General features: G+C 42.2%; 2 protein-coding genes and 1 long non-coding RNA gene across 4 annotated transcripts in view; all 3 read right to left on the bottom strand.

Moving 5' to 3' along the window:
- Nucleotides 1–6,614, bottom strand: part of LOC110489875 (F-box/LRR-repeat protein 7) — a 35,680-nt gene extending 29,066 nt beyond the window's left edge. Inside the window, exons 1-2 of the mRNA XM_021562831.3 lie at nt 6,139–6,614; nt 553–642 (exon numbers count right to left, since the gene is read on the bottom strand). Coding sequence (XP_021418506.1) covers nt 553–642; nt 6,139–6,175 — 127 coding nt within the window. The 5' untranslated portion in view covers nt 6,176–6,614. The remainder of the gene's footprint in view (nt 1–552; nt 643–6,138) is intronic.
- LOC149977426 (uncharacterized) overlaps nt 1–22,420 on the bottom strand; it is a 243,891-nt gene that overhangs the window by 84,248 nt on the left and 137,223 nt on the right. The window lies entirely within an intron of this gene.
- On the bottom strand, nt 11,269–21,243 carry med1l (mediator complex subunit 1-like). Its single transcript, XM_021562827.3, is given in 18 exon segments — nt 11,269–11,422; nt 11,425–11,740; nt 11,896–11,998; nt 12,112–12,207; nt 12,400–12,598; nt 12,779–12,897; nt 13,074–13,198; nt 13,361–13,472; nt 13,572–13,637; nt 13,761–13,837; nt 13,988–14,062; nt 14,143–14,214; nt 14,348–14,376; nt 14,475–14,607; nt 14,880–14,934; nt 15,133–15,208; nt 20,154–20,245; nt 21,067–21,243. Coding segments are annotated over 18 exon segments (1,818 nt in total). The 5' UTR covers nt 21,074–21,243; the 3' UTR covers nt 11,269–11,356.

Below are 22,420 nucleotides of genomic sequence, written 5' to 3'. Positions count from 1 at the left end.
TAACCACTACACCGATGATACAACCTAATGGATCAGCTAGATGGCCATGCATTCCAGACCAAACACAGAGCAGAAAATTGGCATCGTTTAGCTAGTCCTGCTATTGCTAGACAATGTAATACATCACAGTATTATATGTTCTCTTCAGCATTTCCCATTGGTCTTCTTTCTCTCTTCCTCTCTCTCTCCTTTTCTCTCTCGCACCGGCAGACACACACACACACACACACACACACACACACACACACACACACACACACACACACACACACACACACACACACACGCACACACAGAGGTAAAGAGCATGCTCACTGACAACACTCAACCCTGATATTACCAGTTTGGACAAGCATTCTTCCTCTTCGAGGGGGCAGGAGTTTTGAAACAAAGCAATAGAAAAGCCTCCGGCTCCTTAGCTCTGATGAGAGCCGTGAGTTTGTTTTCAATTTAGGGTTATCCCAGGAACACACAAGTTTCTCCAAAAATAGGCAGTATTACAGAAAGGGGATGGGGGAGGGGGGGTTGAATAATGAGCACCAGATGCCTTACCTTCGGTGGTAGCCACATTCTTTGGAGCTTTGGTCGGTGTGTGATCTGTACTCGAACTAATGTCAGAGGAGATGCTGGAGCTACCTTTACCTGTGGACAAAGAAAACATACATAGATGTTACACTCATGAAAGATTGTCAATTGATATTGATAGGGTGAGATATCTGAAAGGGTTTAACCAACAGAAGAATAGCATACTATGGAAACATGGAGAGCCATCTCTACTGTCCTTTAAGACTTCTGCCTCCCTCAGTTTCAGTTGGACATTTCACCTTGGCATGTGTTCAACATTTTTGTTGGTTGCTTCCTATGATAGTGTGTCCCCTCTTCCATTTGGAATAGGAATCACGTTTCTCCTTTAACCCCTGCTTCCATGAAAACGGAAAAGACAGAAGGGAAAGGCTGTCCTGTCAGAGAGGGAAATGAGTAATCACATACGATCCGCGATTGCAGCTTCATGGGTCCTCTTGGGGCATGCAGCGTAGTGGTCCCAGCTGTAAGCAGTATTCTGTATGTAGAATAACTAGATGTATGGTCCGTACTCAGTAGTCCACAGCTTAACTACAGTGCCTTGCGAAAGTATTCGGCCCCCTTGAACTTTGCGACCTTTTGCCACATTTCAGGCTTCAAACATAAAGATATAAAACTGTATTTTTTTGTGAAGAATCAACAACAAGTGGGACACAATCATGAAGTGGAACGACATTTATTGGATATTTCAAACTTCTTTAACAAATCTAAAACTGAAAAATTGGGCGTGCAAAATTATTCAGCCCCTTTACTTTCAGTGCAGCAAACTCTCTCCAGAAGTTCAGTGAGGATCTCTGAATGATCCAATGTTGACCTAAATGACTAATGATGATAAATACAATCCACCTGTGTGTAATCAAGTCTCCGTATAAATGCACCTGCACTGTGATAGTCTCAGAGGTCCGTTAAAAGCGCAGAGAGCATCATGAAGAACAAGGAACACACCAGGCAGGTCCGAGATACTGTTGTGAAGAAGTTTAAAGCCGGATTTGGATACAAAAAGATTTCCCAAGCTTTAAACATCTCAAGGAGCACTGTGCAAGTGATAATATTGAAATGGAAGGAGTATCAGACCACTGCAAATCTACCAAGACCTGGCCGTCCCTCTGAACTTTCAGCTCATACAAGGAGAAGACTGATCAGAGATGCAGCCAAGAGGCCCATGATCACTCTGGATGAACTGCAGATATCTACAGCTGAGGTGGGAGACTCTGTCCATAGGACAACAATCAGTCGTATATTGCACAAATCTGGCCTTTATGGAAGAGTGGCAAGAAGAAAGCCATTTCTTAAAGATATCCATAAAAAGTGTTGTTTAAAGTTTGCCACAAGCCACCTGGGAGACACACCAAACATGTGGAAGAAGGTGCTCTGGTCAGATGAAACCAAAATTGAACTTTTTGGCAACAATGCAAAACGTTATGTTTGGCGTAAAAGCAACACAGCTGAACACACCATCCCCACTGTCAAACATGGTGGTGGCAGCATCATGGTTTGGGCCTGCTTTTCTTCAGCAGGGACAGGGAAGATGGTTAAAATTGATGGGAAGATGGATGGAGCCAAATACAGGACCATTCTGGAAGAAAACCTGATGGAGTCTGCAAAAGACCTGAGACTGGGACGGAGATTTGTCTTCCAACAAGACAATGATCCAAAACATAAAGCAAAATCTACAATGGAATGGTTCAAAAATAAACATATCCAGGTGTTAGAATGGCCAAGTCAAAGTCCAGACCGGAATCCAATCGAGAATCTGTGGAAAGAACTGAAAACTGCTGTTCACAAATGCTCTCCATCCAACCTCACTGAGCTCGAGCTGTTTTGCAAGGAGGAATGTGAAAAAATTTCAGTCTCTCGATGTGCAAAACTGATAGAGACATACCCCAAGCGACTTACAGCTGTAATCGCAGCAAAAGGTGGCGCTACAAAGTATTAACTTAAGGGGGCTGAATAATTTTGCACGCCCAATTTTTCAGTTTTTGATTTGTTAAAAAAGTTTGAAATATCCAATAAATGTCGTTCCACTTCATGATTGTGTCCCACTTGTTGTTGATTCTTCACAAAAAAACAGTTTTATATCTTTATGTTTGAAGCCTGAAATGTGGCAAAAGGTCGCAATGTTCAAGGGGGCCGAATACTTTCGCAAGGCACTGTATATGCTGTGAGTTTAGTCTAGATGGTTGGTTTCTAGCTGTTTTCTTCTCCATGAAAAGCTGCTGATGACATGATCTCCTCTCACTCCTCTCTGAGGGCCAAGAGGCTGTTAGTGGACATATTTTTTTTTACTGCACCTCCGTCAGATCATAAATGCAGCCTTGTGGCTTTGCCGAGCTGAAGCGAGGTCAGTGCCTTCACCCAGCGTGAGAGCCTCCTAGGTCTTCCCAAACAGTTACACCCACACAACACACGCCTATGTACACATACTTATGCGCACATCAAGGCCACTCATGGACATGGACTAGACAACGCCAGAGAAATGTGGTTAACATGCATGAACGCTGTGAGAGGAAAGTAAGAGCGCTGGAAGATGGCAAGTGCAACAAAAAAAAAGCTGCCCCCAGGACACAGTTCAGCTTAGCCGTTGAAAAAGGCAAAGATGTCTTAACACCTCATCTGTAATGACTATACTAAAACCTACCTCACCAGGCTAGTAATTTTCAAGTGCAACTTCCCCCTCCCACATAAAGTCTACACACACACGAATGCCCCCACACACACACACACACGCACACAATGCAACTAATATGTCTTTCACGTTCAAACTGCTGTATGATATCGGCAACATATTGTGGTGACATCATAGAGACAGCACATCTGCTATGGTTTCCACCAAATTGAGTCACATCATCATGATAGAGAACCATATAGATGTTAAAGTAACTCTCCAGTGTTTCCAGATTTCTATGAAATATGACCTATAATTAATTACAATACGAGTGAAATAGTTTTCCTTCCAATTTTTTATTTAATAAAGTATGTTAAAATCATATTTTCTGTGTTGGTGACGGCATACACCAATCGTAAAAAAATATTAATTTAAGTAGACAGCTGATTGGTCAGCTCAACCAATGAGCCAACATAACATCATGTTCTGTAATGTAGCAACCATGTTTGAGATACAAGTTTGAGTTTTTTTTTTTTATCCTAATGCTTAAGAGTTTTGAAATCTGCCACACCCCCTTTGAATGAGCTTTTGTTTTGTCAAAGGAGAAAAACATGCAGATGTTTAAAAACAATATTCTATGGATTGTTTTATCTATAAAACTAACTTAATTAGTTTTGATCACTTTACACATTTGTTTTGGGATCCACCCCTGTAAACGTAATTTGCCTAATGGCGCGTGAGTGGAGAAGGAACGTCTCATTTCAAGCAAGTGCATTTCCATCCATGTTCACTCTCTTCGTCGACTCTCCTCGATTAACTTTGACCTTTTTCAAAAGGAGGCAAGAGAGGTCGGAGGAGAGAGGACGCAGAAGGTGAGCAATATAAGAGTTTTACAAATTGTGCCGACCTCGTGATTCCTGTCCTTGGAGGGAAATATCAGTACGTAGTTGACACATTCAGAGGAAGTGGACCTGTGAAAGGCACCTGAGAAATGCTTGTTGACATTTCTGGGAAAAAAACGTCCTTTCCTGTCTTGTGCTTATATAATGTGTTGGGAGAGCATTGCTCAGTTTTAGTTACTGAAGTGTGATTTATTGTGGGGGACACTTGGAAACAGATGTGTAAATGGACCGAAATACACTCTATAAAACACATTAATACAATTCTGTTTGACAGCCTTAATATTAATGTTAATATTAATGCTTTACTGCATAACTTGTTTGAAGGTTTTCAGCGGAGCTGCATGCAACTTATTGTGCAACAGGCTACATCCCTTCGGTAAACATAGGCTAGTTCAGTCATCTCCTGTGGAGCAAAATGAACAGGTATGAATCCTAAGCCACCCAAGTAGTGTTTAAGATGATTCTCTCTCCCAAATGATTTCTGTTGTAACACAAAAATATGTATTTACATAAGGAGTGAACCACAAATGGTCTAATAAACGGGTCTGTTAAAATCTGAGGGAGAAGACTTGAGGTCTGAGGTGCTGAACTCGGCAAGAGTTGATGAGATATGCCAATCTAGAACACAGTAACAATTGAACACGTAATTAAGTACTGTAAATTAATATCCCAAATAGTCATACTTTGTAGATTTCTATATTTTGACCTTGGTAGAGAAATTATGGTATGTGTATGGTCAGTGATGGAAAAAGTACCCAATTGTCATACTTGAGTGAAAGTAATGATACCTTAATAGAAAATGAGGTCACCCAGTAAAATACTACTTGAGTAAAAGTCTAAACTATTGGGTTTTAAATATAATTATGTATCAAAAGTAAAAGTCTAAATCATTTCAAATTCCTTATATTTAGCAAACCAGTTGGTACAATGTTCTTGCATTTTTTGAAATGTACAGATAGCCAGGGGCACACTCCAACACTCAGACATCATTTACAAACAAAGCATTTCTTTAGTGAGTCCGCCAGATCAGAGGCAGTATGAATGACCAGGGATGTTCTCTTGATGACTGCGTGAATTGGACCATTTTCCTTGTTCTACTAAACATTCAAAATGTAATGAGTACTGTTGGGTATTAGGGAAAATGTATGGAGTGTAGGAAGTAAAAGGAATGTAGTGAAGTAAAAGTTGTCAAAAATATAAATAGTGAAGTACAGATACCCCCAAAACAACTTAACTTAAGTACTTTAAACTGCTGTGTATGGTATGTGTCTCAGTCAGAAATTAGGCTATTTGGATGTAAGGGTCATCTTTTATTTTACTAGGCAAGTCAGTTAAGAACAAATTCTTATTTACAATGACGGCCTTCATTGGCCAAACCCAGACGATGCTCGGCCAATTGTGCGCTGCCCTATGGGACTCCCAATCACAGCCAGCTGTGATACAGCCTGGATTTGAACCAGGATGTCTGTCGTGACACCTCTAGCTAGCACTGAGATGCAGTGCCTTAAACCACTGTGCCACTCAGGAGCCCATAGGTCCTTCCACAAAATTGGTATCTTGTAACTTTTCAAGACAACATAGGCTATTATCACAATTAACAATCCTTCTATCTCATCTTTTTTATGTCCCATTATATAGGTTGTCATTATTATGCAATGAGGTCTGATGTTTACTTCCCATACAGTAAAGTCCCCTCACCTGGTACAGAAGGCCTATTGGGCTATAGACTAGATGGAATGATCATGTGCATAAAATATGTCTGCCATATAACTGGTTATAACCCACTTCACTTTAAGAGTAAACACCCTGACATGCCTTTTTGGTACAGGAAAGCTCTATGCAACAAAATATTTGCTGTTAAATAAGCAAGGATGGATAAAGGCCTTCTGAAATCAGACTAATTAATTCAGTTGTGGAACAGCACAGAAGATTCCATTATATTCTAATACAAACCCATCAATGTTGAATTCATAAAAGATAAGTTCGTTCTCAGTAGTTGGTTAACCTGGCGAATATTTCCTTCAAAGTTTGGGCATTCCAAATACTCACCCTCACTTCCATACTGTTTCCCATTGTTCGCACCCATCCTAAAGAATGCATAATCTACAAGCAGAACTCATTGGTATCCAAAAAAGCACAAATCCAGGATAAGCGTCCACACACTATCATATATGAAAAAGGAAATGATCACACAGAACTAAGGAAATTCTAAAATAATATTTGTCATCGAATGGTTAATCCAGATGTTGACAGAATAACGGGGATAGAAGACGTTTCGATTTTTACGCAAGCCAATCCAGATTAGAGTTTCCAAGACGGTACGGGAAGCGTAACTTCTCTATCAAAATAGTTTGTTTAACTCCATAACTTTGGGTCTGCATTGTTCGAATAAATCCAGCATCAGAATAATATCAAATATACGTTTTAAATGAAACCCCCTAAATGCAACCAGCTGTTGCGGGTTGCGTGCAGTCATGGAGGCGTCCAGAACCATACCCAATAACTTTTGGCAATGAAGGGAAAACGCACTCCGCTAGTCTAGATTTAAAGAGACAGTGCACCTTATTAAAGGGAGATGATGAAATAAATCAGAGGGAACCCCTTCAGTATACAATAACCTAGGCAAAATTTTACATGAAGCAAATGATACAACATTGGCATTGCACAGCATGATAGGCTATGATGAGCACATATTAGCTTTTGGACATGCACTATGTGATTTGAAGGACGTGCTATATATGTACATATCTATAACTGGTTGTGTTTGAATACTCATACTAGCTTCTAAATAGTTTGCAAAAAATAAAAATGTATAGTATGTGACATGCGTTATATAAATGGGCAATTGCGTTGATTTCCGCCATTCGTTCATTTTTGTACAGCCGGTCAATTTATCTTATTATCAGCTGTTGTCAAACACGTGAGTCGGAAAAGATTAGTGAATTTTAGTAGATCAAACCCTGAAATTAGTGTGCAGTTTAAGTATGTAGTATGCTAGTATGGCTATTCAGACACGACCTCTGTCTACGTTTGTGACAATTCACTACTCTGGTAGTACTACCACCAATTTCCCGCATGACCAGGCTCTTTTACTATACGTGGACATGGACACTATTCAAGTGTCAGTATTTAATGGGAATGACTTTCCTGAGCAGATAACAAGTGATAAAAATATATTATTGGAAACGTTCCATTGTTAATAAGTTTAAACAGGAATAGGAAATATCAATGATATATAAATATCTAGGATATTTCTATCATCCAAAACGTTCATTGAACTTCCTTTAGGTATCACACCCTGTGGCCTTTGTGTTGTACTGACCATGGGAAAAAGTTTGCTGAATTGCACAATCCATGTTTATACACTTATCACGGAAATACTGAAGTGCGTGTCTGTTCAATTGTTCCCAAGACATAATTTAAAGGAAATAAGGAAAATAATTGGTAACACTTTACTTGATACCCAGCGTCATTACACGTTATGACACGGTCATAACCATGCCATAATATGTCTTAACAGCTGACATAATCTGTTATAATATGGGTCATAACACTGTCATGACCCACATTTTTACAGCTGTTGTGACATATATTGCGTAATTGTATGGCTTGTTATGACGCCTGCATTAGAATAAAACCTGAACATGGTTTCAGCCTAGCTCAGTGCTTGCTGTGGTGGTGAGGCAGCCAACGGGAAAATACGGAGCGTAAGGGTTGGTAAAGTTCTCTAGTTGCGCCGTGATTGGCTCAGTGTTCTGTCACTCATAGGGACACTACATCGCCGCAAAATTAACAGGTAGAGCTTGAAAATTCAAGCCCCTTGGGTGCTGCAATAGTTACATTAGAAGTGCCCATCCAAGAAGGCTCAAGGTCATTCATTACCTTAGCTTTGATTGGACTGATCATGTCAACATTACACTTTCAAAATCTTAACTAGCAAGCTAGTAGTCATCATCATGAATCAAGTCGACAATCTACTGGAAAATCCTTTTCACTCCTTGTCATGTGAATAGAAATAATGGATAAAACGCATCGGTGCTCATGGGCCATTGAACATAAACATATATACACTGCTCAAAAAAATAAAGGGAACACTAAAATAACACATCCTAGATCTGAATGAATTAAATATTCTTATTAAATACTTTTTTCTTTACATAGTTGAATGTGCTGACAACAAAATCACACAAAAATTATCAATGGAAATCAAATTTATCAACCCATGGAGGTCTTAAAGTGGAAAACCACACTACAGGCTGATCCAACTTTGATGTAATGTCCTTAAAACAAGTCAAAATGAGGCTCAGTAGTGTGTGTGGCCTCCACGTGCCTGTATGACCTCCCTACAACACCAGGGCATGCTCCTGATGAGGTGGCGGATGGTCTCCTGAGGTATGTCCTCCCAGACCTGGACTAAAGCATCCGCCAACTCCTGGACAGTCTGTGGTGCAACGTGGCGTTGGTGGATGGAGCGAGACATGATGTCCCAGATGTGCTCATTTGGATTCAGGTCTGGGGAATGGGCGGGCCAGTCCATAGCATCAATTCCTTCCTCTTGCAGGAACTGCTGACACACTCCAGCCACATAAGGTCTAGCATTGCCTTGCATTAGGAGGAACCCAGGGCCAACCACACCAGCATATGGTCTCACAAGGGGTCTGAGGATCTAATCTCGGTACCTAATGGCAGTCAGGCTACCTCTGGCGAGCACATGAGGGCTGTGCAGCCCCCCAAAGAAATGCCACCCCACACCATGACTGACCCACTGCCAAACCGGTCATGCTGGAGGATGTTGCAGGCAGCAGATCGTTCTCCACGGCGTCTCCAGACTGTCACGTCTGTCACATATGCTTGTTCAGGTGCAGAACGATAGCTTTTTACCTTGTCAGCTCGGGGATTCGATCTTGCAACCTTTCAGTTACAACTTTAACCACTAGGCTACCTGCCGCCATTACGCAACAAACATTACACAACAATTTGGAAATCGCATATTCATCAATTAGTGGTTTGGATGGAATCAGTGGCTAACTGTAAGCATTGCAATCACTAGCCTATTCAGTGGAGTGGGTGTGTTGTCCAAGTCTAGGTCTAAGGATCTCTTTTCCAAGCTTAAAAGGATAAACATTCAAAGTGGGCCATGCTGTCAATCCAGCATGACGTCTGCTGTGCTCAGAATCCAAAACAACTGGGGACTCTAAAAAAAAAAGAGCTCCGACCGGGAAAAAATGTTTTGAATGGTCATCCAACTCAGAATTGGAAGTCAGGAACTCATGCCTATTTCTAGAGCTTCGATCTGAAGATCCCTGACGTCATCATGATTCAACCTTGTTATTTCCCAGTTGTTTTGAGAGCACCATAGATCCAGAGAATGCGAGACTTTGATGACAAAGTTCGATGACAGAAATTTGCTCATGAAGCCTGTTAAAGTGAGCACAGCACAACAAGGTGAGTTCAAAAATGTATTGTATGCTGCTTCATAAATGATTTAATATGCAAGGGAGATATTACTAGCTAATTAGCTAATACTAACTGTATGTTGTGTAGTAAGCTGTTAGTAGCCCATGTGCCTTTCCCCTTATAACTTAGCCTACTGTTATGACTTGGTGGTGCACCTGTAGCATATAGCCTGTTTTAGAGAAATGTCATCATCAAATATTGTAAGAGCTTTACTTGTCTGCTTATATGCCCCCCTTATTTATCCTACGAATCTGACTTGGTGGACAGGTAGAATAGTGTAAGAATGGCCCATGTTCTGAATTCTGTCGCTGTACATTTCAAAGGTGCTGAACAAATAGTTATATTGACTACGTTCGTCCTAGCTCGCTCAGTGTCTTAATCAAAATTACGGATTGCCTCAACCACTCTTCGTCCCATTATGCCATGGTTTGTACATTTCAATCGTAAGTAGAAACCAAATTTGATTATTAAGCAAGTCAGCCATATCAGCTGTTTTTTTAAATGCAGTAAACTGTTTCGCTGCCAGACAAGGCTCCACTGATAGCCAGGTGTAGCGGTAAGGTGTTGGGACAAAATAAATGTATGCACGATAGGGCTCGCTCACTGGAGCTGCTTCTTGTTTTTACCTGATAGGAGTGGAACTCATCTGAGGAGTGCGCTCATCTGTTGCAATAGTCCATCCAGTTGTAGGTTCCAAGACACCTTTCTGCACACTAGTGTTGTACTGCGCTGTTTGTGGTCCGCCTGTTAGCTTTGTCGCACCATTCTCGGTAAACTCTAGCCACTATTGTGCATGAAAAGCCCAGGATGGCGGCCGTTTCTGATGTACTGGATCCGGCACGCCTGGCAACAACGATCATACCAAGCTCAAAGTCGCTTAGGTAACTAATTTTAGCCCATTCTTACATTCAATCGAGCAGTAACTGAATGCCTCGATGCCTATTTTATATAGCAAGCCACTGCCACGTGACTCACGTCTGTAGGCGTGATCTATTTTCATGAACGGGGTTGTGTACCTAATGAACTGTCTAGTAAGTTTGTGTGTATAGTAATGTATGCATTCAAGTCTGTAATGTCTAAGTTACTAAATTGTTTGGTCTAATGTTTTGTGTCGGACCACAGGAAGATTAGCTGTTGCCATTTGCTAATGGCGATTTCTTTTTAATCTACTTGATTTTTGTCTGTCTCTGAAGGGATCAAATGCCAAGCCCCCAAACCTTTTACAGCAAACCATTGCTGCCACACTGGAATCTACACCAAGAATGTGTTCTACATCCTTCATTTAAGAGAGTTTTACTGACACGTGCAGGCGAGCGTGAGAGGTACATAAAACAAATAAAAGGAAACTGCAGCCAAGACCATAAAAACAGTTGTAACTAACCGGTTCTCTGGTCTGAGAATTGATACCGCCGCACACAATGATAGAGAGAGGAGTTTTTAGAAATACACACTATTCATATTGTGGTTTAAAGCAATTACAAATGCATGCACAGTGTATGCTACGGTCTAAGGTTTACATGTCATAAATTAGAGTAATATGTGAAGTTTAACACGCTGACGTCTGAAGCCCACTAACAAAGTGAAACAGTGCTAAGGGCTTGCTTATTTTCTAAAATATGTTTTTGGCAGGGACAGTTATAAGCAGTACAATTACTTTATATTCAAGTAATTATCGCTTAAAAGCCTATTATGCTGATGTGAAGGCTACCTCAAAACAACCAATAGGTCAAAAGACTTTATTTTTTAGAACCATTCAATAAAAATATCACTTAAAAAATTTAGCCCCTTTGAGGGTCACGCATTAAACTGACTAGATAAGTTCTGGGAGATGGTTGTTGTGCATCCAATGTGAATACACACACACACCGAGGCACAGGGGTAAGGGTTGGCAGTAGGGTTTGTATTGACTTCAGCAACAGACAGACAGAAGGCAGACTCTGCCGCCGTTGCGGTGGTATCCGGCCCCATTGCATCCTGGGAGAACACGGCAGCGGTAGAGGAGGTAGTAGGGATGCCAATGGACTCCAGGCCAGAGCCAGAAGAGCCGTCAGCCTCACAGGACATGGGGAGAGGAGAAGCAGGGCTGACATCTGCAGTGGATATGGTGGCGGAGCATGCAGGTAGAGCTTCTCCACAGGTCCTCTTGGACAGCCTCCGATTCAAGGCACGCATGGTCACAGGAATAGACATACATCTGAATCAGAAGAGCAAGACGATGAATATCGAAGACATGTAACCAACAACTCATTGAGTAAATTCTCAGTGTAAGAATGTGGTCTCTGCCTAGAGACAAAATTAAGCAGTATGACTGAGAAATGATGGACCTAGTGGGAGAATACAAACTCAAACCTCTTTAGGACTCTGGAGACGTATTCATCCATGGATTCTGACTCTGACCCCACTGCAAACAGACTGCAGGTGAGCTTCCGGGAGTCTGCCACATTCACCAGCACTGCAAGACAACAATACACCACACTAAACCCTGAGTAGAGAAATGGAGTGTAACATACTGTATTGTGATTCCGCTAAACTGACCCCTGCAGAGTAGAGATAACAAATACTCACAAACAGATAGAGAGTCACTGTCAGATAGGTGAAAGGTCACAGAGAGGCTGGAACCTGACTCAGGGAGGACTTCGCAGTATAGGTCACACACTGGACCTAGAAAAGGGGGTTTGGTTATAGCCAAGTCAACAATGTTCACTCGTATGAACAGTTTGACATAAGTAATCTGATGAATGGTTGCATCCTTATGACACATTAGATACCATCCATGTAATAACTAAATATTATTCTGTGACATTTGGGGATTGTAGGATTAGAACCCTGATGTATGCTCAGTTGCTCACTTACCTGGGCTAGGCCTGAGAGAGGTAATGCAGCTGGCCAGTAGAGTGTTAATTGCACACTGGTGGCGGAGCAGCTCCAGTAGGGCAGGGACATGGGCGGGGTGGGTAAAGGGAATGGTACTCACCAGCGCCCCCCTCAGAGCAGCTTCTTCCCATGCAGCCCCCGGCAGCACATAGCTGTGTATCTCTTTACCTGGGAGGGGCTGGATGGTGTGTCAAAATGATTACCTTTGATGGAATGCTGAGTAGAAGAAAGTGGTGTAGGTCTCACTGTGCACAGCTGTCAATGATATACCGGTAGTGCCAGTATACGTTGTAGAGCAAAATTATAAGTCCGTAAGCATTCAAAATCTGTTTTGGTTTAAGCATATATACACACAAACCACTAGAAAGTGGGCATCTTGGCCATCCCATGTTTTATTGCCACCATTCTCCCCTAATAAGGTCATCATCAACTGGGGAAAAGGTGCCCACTGCAGGTCAGCATCAGCTATGGCAACATCTAGGAAACAGTAGCAGTTTGATCACAAGAAAGGAAGTTGTACAACAATGTGTTCAATTGAAATGTGTCTGGTATCATCCCAATGTGAATTACAGTGCAAGAAGACCCATTTATTCACAGATAAGACTATAAGCACAATTTAATCTTGCTAAAAAGGAGTATCAAAGCATACAAACCTGTAATTTGGCTGAGCTTCTCAACAAAGGAAGAGAGCATTGGTAGGGGAGGCTGCAGTTTGAGCTGGAAGCAGGCTGGCATCATTTCAGAGAGCACCTCACAGAGAGGACTGAACAATGGTAGACTGCAACAACAAAAAACACATCAAACTCAAGCTCTTTATTAGCATAGCTGTCTTAATGTGGGATTTCATCCTAATATGGGGAATTCCATGTCTGCACTTAGAAAACCTCAGATATCAATGCATCATTTGAAAATAGTAATATAATGACATTGAGATAGTTACCCCTGGACGTCAAGCTGAGGTGGCTGTGGGATGACAGATGCCATCTGGAGCTTGTGTGTAGAGTCAGTTGGCCCCACTGTCACCAAGGCCAACTGGCCAACACTGCCCCTTTCTGCAACCCCATAGCAGAACACAACAGTACTTAATTATATATATATATACACTTTAAGAAACAGCATTCAAATGCAGTTGCGAATGTTCCAAAACATACCTGAATCGGACATCTCCAACAGAATGTCAGAAGGGCTGATGTAGTATTGGATAGTCATTGGGATACCTGAATAGGACAGACACACAAAAAAAAGCATATTTCTGTTAGTCATTGAGGGTGATCGAGCAGCTAAAGGAACGACTAGGGGCTTTCTGGCTAATGGTCTTGCTCCCTTTATTAGTAACCTACCTTCGCTCCCTGCCGTAAGATAGCCAATCCTGCCATTGAGAATCATGTCCACTTGAAGATTGCACTCCCTTAATGCTCTGAGAGGATAAAAAACATGTGAATATTTCAACACAATGATATAGGATTTCATTCAAGACAACCTCTAGGTTATTTAATTCTCACAGCAAAATGCAGGAGTCACAATTCCCTCTATTCAACTTCGGCCATTCTTATTACATTTCACTAACCTTGGCAAATGGGATATCTTCTGTAGATCTTTCCCCAAGAACTGAAGGGCTGTGTAGACCTTGATCTTGGTCTCACTAAAAGATATTAGACTGTCCTGTTATCATGCCGCTTAACCAATGACATTGAATATCAACTAGTGGTAAAAAGGCAGTACTTCTCTCCAGGGATGCTGTACAGGGAAAAAAGGCCTTTCAGTTTCACTGAGAATTCTTCAAACTTCTTTGACCTGTGCAGTAATAAACAGATGGGGGTAATCTGAAGTGCCAACAATGTATACTTTGTTAGAACTTGGTAAAATAAATGTCAGGTGACCTCAGTTGACAAATTGTATTAGTCAGACCATATGTATTACATCTTACTTTAGCAGTTGAAGAAGTGACTCGCTTGACTGTAACACACAAAAAACATTGGCTTGAGTGACATGAGTAATTTGAAACATTACAAAATGTTTACCTATATAGGAATGAAACAATATCAGTCTAATACCACAGGGGCTTCTCCATGTTGGGCCAACTTCACATCCTCCACCTCTCCCCCAGGCAGCAGTAGGACCTCTAGGTAGAACATGTCAGCTGTGAGGTAACAGGTTGTCTCAGTGGGGCTCAGGTGGGACCCCATCCTGTACAAAACAGAGGTCAAGGCTCAATAATGAGAAACGCCATTGCAAAACACCAAGAGTGCAATGGAGGTAATTTAGTGTATAGCATCAAATTAATTCCATACTGTACAGGCCTAAGAATCTTTCGATCCAAAAATCTGGAAACTCAAAAGATGCTGCACTGATTTGGAGCATTCAAAATGGGTAGAGGTCCCTGGATTATCCAGTAGAGGGACACAAAGTCTAGGCATTATATTACAGAATGAAAACAGATGACAAAATTATCATATTACCCTCTCTGTTTGGCCATTATCTCCAACCGTGATACCATGGCGCTCAAAGACGACACTGGAACAGAAAACGGTTTGGGAAATGTTTCATAAAAAGTTCTAATTTGAGTGAAGTGACCATACAACAAATGGCAGACACCATAATTCTGCATGATGACCTTCAACTGGAATGGAGTGCATTGCATCTGACACTAGTCTATGCAGAAGATTGAACTTAGCTGATGTTGTGAATACAAATAGCTTATGTTTTGTTTACCATTCAGTGCTTCATGGAGTATTTTCAGACACCTAATCAGTGGTTCACAGGGTTTGGTGTCGCCTCTCGATTTGTCCTATAAAATACAGATGAAGACATTTTTGAGCAACTCAAATATCCTGATAGAAAGCACTTACTACATACTATGACAGAGTTTTAGAAAGTGCATCTATTGAGAGTCTTTAGGAACTGAATGAACTTAGGGCTTAAGACTGAGCAGCATTGTTGAGGGCAGACATCTAGATGGCCCCGGCCCAACTCCAGCTGCCTTATCCCCTCGGACCGCACATCCCTGTCCGCCCAACAACCACTCAACCCCACGCCCAACAGGCCCTGGAGACTGACTGCTGCCAAGCTGAACTTATTTCAGAGGCCACACAACCATCCCCAGTCATGGAGTGCAACTGGACAATGGCCATGGATGGATCAAGATAGATTCGTCAGAGTCCAGAAAGCAGTGTCCAACTGACACAATTCCAAAAACCTTTCAGCCCATTCTAAAACGACAAACAAGAGCTTTTAAATTGTACCCCCACTGACGTTGAATCTAAACAATGATAGATCTGGGTAATGTGTTGGGAAGGGGGTGGCACTTAATACTGGAAATGATTCCTTTTGGTGACAGATCATACCAGTTACTCAGTCAAATAAGGGACCAGTCGTTTATGTAGAGTTATACTAATCTGGCTAAAAATCATCTTGGAATGCCAACATCTGGAAGGAATTTCAAGTCTTGTGGCTGAACGGTCACGGATGTTTGCCCTCAAGACAAGTTTGGTGAAACATTAGTCCAAGATGTACTGTTAAGGAGTGAAGGCTAGCCTACTCCATTAACATCCAAGACCCTTCCTTATATGTAATGTTCAGAGGTAAACTGGTTCTGGCAGCCAACTACGCCATCTAAACGTGAATCGATTCTTAATCGCAATACGGTTCTGGAAACATAAGGCCCTCTACTTTCAAATGAAAAAGAACTCCAATATATGGTCGCTTTAACCCCCGCAGCAAAATGTGTCCGGGGCATAACCCCCAGGATATTTTTTTGGTAGAATGACTGAGGTCAGACATTCTACTCCAAAATGTATGAAAATGTAATTATGTTGACAATATCAAAGATATAACTGATGAGAGCCACTGCAGGGAGATGAGGAGCAAGTGGTGCCTGTGTGATCGTGGCCATACTGTGAGATGCCTAAGACAGAGCTACAGGATCGTCCTCACAGTGGCAGACCACGTGTAACACCTGCACAGGATCGATACATCCGAACATCACACCTGCAGGACAGGTACAGAATGGCAACAACAACTTCCCAAGTTACACCAGGAACACACAATCCCGCCATCAGTGCTCAGACTTTCCGCAATCGGCTGAGAGAGGCTGGACTGAGGGCTTGTAGGCCTGTTGTAAGGCAGGTCCTCAACAGACACCACCGGCAACAACGTCGCCTATGGGCACAAACCCACAGTTGCTAGACCATACAGGACTGGCAAAAAGTGCTCCTCTGACAATTTGCAGTTTTGTCTCACCAGGGGTAATGGTCGGATTCGCGTTTATCGTCAAAGTAATGAGAGTTACACCGAGGTCTGTACTCTGGAAGGGGATCAATTTGGAGGTGGAGGGTCCGTCATGGTCTGGGACGGTGTGTAACAGCATCATCGGACTGAGCTTGTTGTCATTGCAGGCAATCTCAACGCTGTGCGTTACAGGGAAGACATCCTCCCTCATGTGGTACCCTTCCTGCAGGCTCATCCTGACATGACCCTCCAGCCATACTGCTCATTCTGTGCGTGACTTCCTGCAAGACAGGAATGTCAGTGTTACGCCATGGCCAGTGAAGAGCCCGGATATCAATCCCATTTAGCACATCTGGGACCTGTTGGATCAGAGGGTGAGGGCTAGGGCCATTCCCCCCAGAAATGTCCAGGAACTTGCAGGTACCTTGGTGGAAGAGTGGGGTAACATTTCACAGCAAGAACTGGCAAAGCTGGTGCAGTCCATAAGGAGGAGATGCACAGCAGTACTTCATGCAGCTGGTGGCCAGATACACCAGATACTGACTGTTACTTTTGATTGTGCCCCCCCCTCTTTGTTCAGGGACACATTATTCCATTTATGTTAATCATCATGTCTGTGAAACGTGTTCAGTTCGTCTCAGTTGTTGTATCTTGTTATGTACATACAAATATATACACATGATAAGTTTGCTGAAAATAAACGCAGTTGACAGTGAGAGGACTTTTTTTTTGCTGAGTTTATATAACATTCTAAAGTTTGGGGTCACTTAGAAATGTCCTTGTTTTTGAAAGAAAATCATTTTTTCCCCCATTAAAATAACAATTGAGCAGACATACAGTGTAGACATTGTTAATGTTGTAAATTACTATTGTAGCTTGAAACGGCTGATTTATGGAATATCTACATAGGCCCATTATCATCAACCATCACTCCTGTGTTCCAAAGGCACATTGTGTTAGCTAATCCAAGTTTACTATTTTAAAAATGCTAATTGATCATTAGAAAACTATTTTGCAATTATGTTAGCACAGACAAAAACTGTTCTGATTAAAGAAGCAATAAAACTGGCATTCTTTAGACTAGTTGAGTATCTGGAGCAAGTCCTCAACTGGCAGCTTCATTAAATAGTACCCGCAAAACACTAGTCTCAACGTCAACAATGAAGAGACTACTCTGGGATGTTGGCCTTCTAGGCAGTTGCAAAGAAAAAGCCATATCTCAGACTGGCCAATAAAAAGAAAAGATTAAGATGGCCAAAAGAACACAGAGAGGAACGCCGCCAAGATGGCCAGCATCCCGGAGTCACCTCTTCACTGTAAACGTTGAGACTGGTGTTTTGCGGGTACTATTTAATGAAGCTGCCAGTTGAGGACTTGTGAGGTGTCCGTTTCTCAAACCAGACACTAAAGTACTTGTCCTCTTGCTCAGTTGTGCACCAGGACCTCCAACTCCTCTTTCTATTCTGGTTAGAGCCAGTTTGTGCTGTTCTGTGAAATGGAGTAGTACATAGCGTTGTATGAGATCTTCAGTTTCTTGGAAATTTCTCGCATGGAATAGCCTTCATTTATCAGAACAAGAATAGACTGATGAGTTTCAGAAGAAAGTTCCTTGACATGTTCAGCCTGTAATCAAATGCACAAATGTTGATGCTCCAAATACTGAACTAGTCTAAAGGCCAGTTTTATTGCTTCTTTAAATCAGCACAACAGTTTAACATAATAGCAAAATGTTTTTATAATGATAAATTAGCCTTTTAAAATGATACAACTTGGATTAGCACACACAACGTACCATTGGAACACGAGTGATGGCTGCTGATAATGGGCCTCTGTACACCTATGTAGATATTCCATTAAATATTTTTTTTTAATAAAGAACATTTCTAGCTACCATAGTCATTTACAACTTTAACAAGGTCTACACTGTATTTCTGATCAATGTTATTTTAATGGACAAACATTGCTTTTCTTTCAAAAACAAGGACATTTCTAAGTGACCCCAAACTTTTGAACGGTAGTGCATATTGATTTATTTACCATACTATTGGGAGTGGTGTAAATTTAAATGACTTTTTTACGTCAGCCGATATCACAAAATGCTATACAGAAACCCAGACTAAAACCCCAAACAGCAAGCAATGCTGAAGCTTCTGTTCACACTGATTAACGTGTAGACAGAGCGTGAGGACTGTTACACACATTGGCAGTGCCATTAAAAGAGCTTCAACTGAGAACCAAGATTAGTCCATGTTCTGGATCGAGTTTGTATCTCGGTCTAGCAGAAAAACAATAAACCAATGTTTAACTTATCTACCTGCGTCTCCCTGTTTGGCGACGCTTTTCCCATGTCGGAGGGTATATCTGTGGTCAGTGGACGGTAGGGAATGCGTCGACAAGCTGTGCCCAGGAAATAATTCAATCCAATTGTTAGATGCTAACACCCCACCACCAAATCAAAGCCAAACATGGATTCCATGTTGTGTTATTGCCTTGGGAGCACACCTTCTTCAGGATTGGGTTGGTGGCTCACATCCAACTTTTAGGTGCATACGCTGCCACCTACTGTACTGGAGTGTGAGGTCAGCCATGGCCTACCTACATTCAATTCCGGTAATACAAAATTGGGGAAAAGGATCATTTCCCTGCCAACTACTAGCCCAAAAACACCCCATTCCACGATTTAATCCTTTCTAATCCTACTCCAGGCCAATGGTCTGGGAGGACAGAACTTTACCACTCAACCCCCCCCCCCCCCTTGCAACTATTTTGCAGTAAAACCTAACAATAACAAGTACTTCTTTGCAGCTGCCACCACAACCTCCATTTTCTGTGACTTACAGTCCCATTTCTGCAGTACAGTTGACAACAACAGCAATGAATGCTAAGAAACCCACATTATTCCCATTCCTCTCTGCGTACTCAAGAGGAACCCTCTCAGGATCCCTCACTCTCACCCATCTTCCTCTAACACGCGCTACACTGCTTCAGCATACAACACTTTCTGTGCTACTCTGACCCTGGAACCCGCAACCTGCTTTTCTCTCACCGGACACCTCAGATCTCCAGCCCCATGGGCACCCCCACAGCTTCCTCCACCGATACTACGCATCCCTTTGTCTCATGCCCTCCTGCACACATCTAGGGATCTCCCTCCTACACAATGGCTGAAACATAACTTAAGCTTGGCACCTAAAACAAAACAAATATTTTCAGAACTAAAGCTTTAACAGGATAACTGACACATCCTAACTTGACCTTGTCAGGCAAAGACGTCTAACAATTGGATTCAATCATTTTTTACACGGGCACTGCTCAGCAAATGATGCATTACCAATTCACTGACATACCCTCTGACGTGGGAAAAAGTGTTGCCAAACAGGCACAGAAACAGATTGGTAAATAAGTTAGTGTTATACTGCTAGACTGAGAAACTCAGTCTTGAACCTGGGCTAGGGGAAACATATGACATTGGAGGAACGTTTCAGAAATATTTCACTAATACTTACCATACACCTACGAACCAGTTTAAAGGTCTCATTCCATGTCTTTTCTGCATATTTTGAGTGCAGGTCAGAAATGATGGACTTACTCCCAACCACTGATGGGCAGAAGATTAAGTACTTAAGATACAAATACATTGGATGGCGACATCAAACAAGAGAGCAGACTGGAAATAACAATTGCCATTGTGCGAATGGAGTCAAAAACAAGGCTGAGCCTCTATTGGCTATATATCTGCGTTCAATTGCTTCCCTCAATTACAATATTTTTAATATTTACCTTGGTATTGCCCTCTCTGAATTACATTAGTTCGCCAAGCACTAGTCTGACTAAATCAGGCTGTAATGTACAATTAGTTGGTATACACCCAAAACTAATGACTGAAAAACTGTTCTTTAAAAGCCAGAATGTTGAATAAAATTATATTTGAGCTTACTCTAGCAGTTGGCTATACAGTTTGTCCTTCAGCCGCTCCCAATTTGAGACATATCCGCAGGAAAGTATGGATTACAATTTTTTTTGTGCAGTGTTGAAGTTTACATTTCTATCACTTGGCACATGCGTAAAACCATGTAATTAACTGCCGATTTCCGTTAGTATGCATGCAACACGTACACACGTGTTTGCTCATGACCAAAGGCAGGTGCAAAAGACGGAAGTAGCCTACATGCACGCATACTAACTGAAGTCTGCAGGTGTTGACATGGTTTTTACGCATGTGCCAGATGATCGTAGACATTTCTACTTCAGTACCAGCGCTCTAAAAACTGAAGGTCCACCACCACGGACAACCAGTAGAAAAAGTTCAAATTTAATTTAATTAAACACTGGCTCGTGAGGAACGTTCACACGATGTTGCAGTCATTAGTTTCAGGCTGTATCAATTAATTTACCAGAATAGCCAAGCACATCTCTCACCTGCCATCTTCAATTATATATTGAACCAGAAGTTGGTGCCCATGCGGTTTCGGAATGAAATAAACTGTTGTGTTTCCTCTAAAATAGGCCTACTCTGAAACAGGTCAACAACAAACAAAAAAAAAGTGTATGTGATGATACGCACAGGAAGAGCTCCACCAAGTGGGACATGACACTAATGATTTAAATACCCACAGTAGGTGACGATCAGGGGGAGCTGTTTTGAAGCCACTGATCCTCCATCTTGGCACTTCCCCACGTTGTGAAATATATTTTGGAAACTATATTTTTATTTATTTATCCGTTATTTTATCAGGTAAGTTGACTGAGAACACGTTCTCATTTGCAGCAACGACCTGGGGAATAGTTACAGGGGAGAGGAGGGGGATTAATGAGCCAATCGTAAACTGGGGATTATTTGGTGACCGTGATGGTTTGAGGGCCAGATTGGGTATTTAGCCAGGACACTGGGGTTAACACCCCTACTCTTACGATAAGTGCCATGGGATCTAGGTTGGCGCCCCCCCTTGGGTTGTGCCGTGGCGGAGATCTTTGTGGGCTATACTCGGCCTTGTCTCAGGATGGTAAATTGGTGGTTGAAGATATCCCTCTAGTGGTGTGGGGGCTGTGCTTTGGCAAAGTGGGTGGGGTTATATCCTTCCTGTTTGGCCCTGTCCGGGGGATGTCATCGGATGGGGCCACAGTGTCCTGACCCCTCCTGTCTCATCCTCCAGTATTTATGCTGCAGTAGTTTATGTGTCGGGGGGCTAGGGTCAGTTTGTTATATCTGGAGTACTTCTCCTGTCCTATCCGGTGTCCTGTGTGAATTTAAGTATGCTCTCTCTAATTCTCTCTTTTGTTCTCTCTCTCGGAGGACCTGAGCCCTAGGACCATGCCTCAGGACTACCTTACATGATGACTCCTTGCTGTCCCCAGTCCACCTGGCCCTGCTGCTGCTCCAGTTTCAACTGTTCTGCCTGTGATTATTATTATTTGACCATGCTGGTCATTTATGAACATTTTGAACATCTTGGCCATGTTCTGTTATAATCTCCACCCAGCACAGCCAGAAGAGGACTGGCCACCTCACATAGCCTGGTTCCTCTCTAGGTTTCTTCCTAGGTTTTGGCCTTTCTAGGGAGTTTTTCCTAGCCACCGTGCTTCTACACCTGCATTTCTTGCTGTTTGGGGTTTTAGGCTGGGTTTCTGTACAGCACTTTGAGATATCAGCTGATGTACGAAGGGCTATATCTAAATACATGTGATTTTATCTTTAATGACCTCAGAGTCAGGACACCCGTTTAACGTCCCATCCGAAAGACGGCACCCTACACAGGGCAGTGTCACTGCCCTG

This window comes from Oncorhynchus mykiss, chromosome 15 (assembly GCF_057628025.1).
Source record: "Oncorhynchus mykiss isolate SJ-2025 chromosome 15, ASM5762802v1, whole genome shotgun sequence".
NCBI classification, from domain to species: domain Eukaryota; kingdom Metazoa; phylum Chordata; class Actinopteri; order Salmoniformes; family Salmonidae; genus Oncorhynchus; species Oncorhynchus mykiss.
This window is presented reverse-complemented; position numbering and strand designations above follow the sequence as displayed.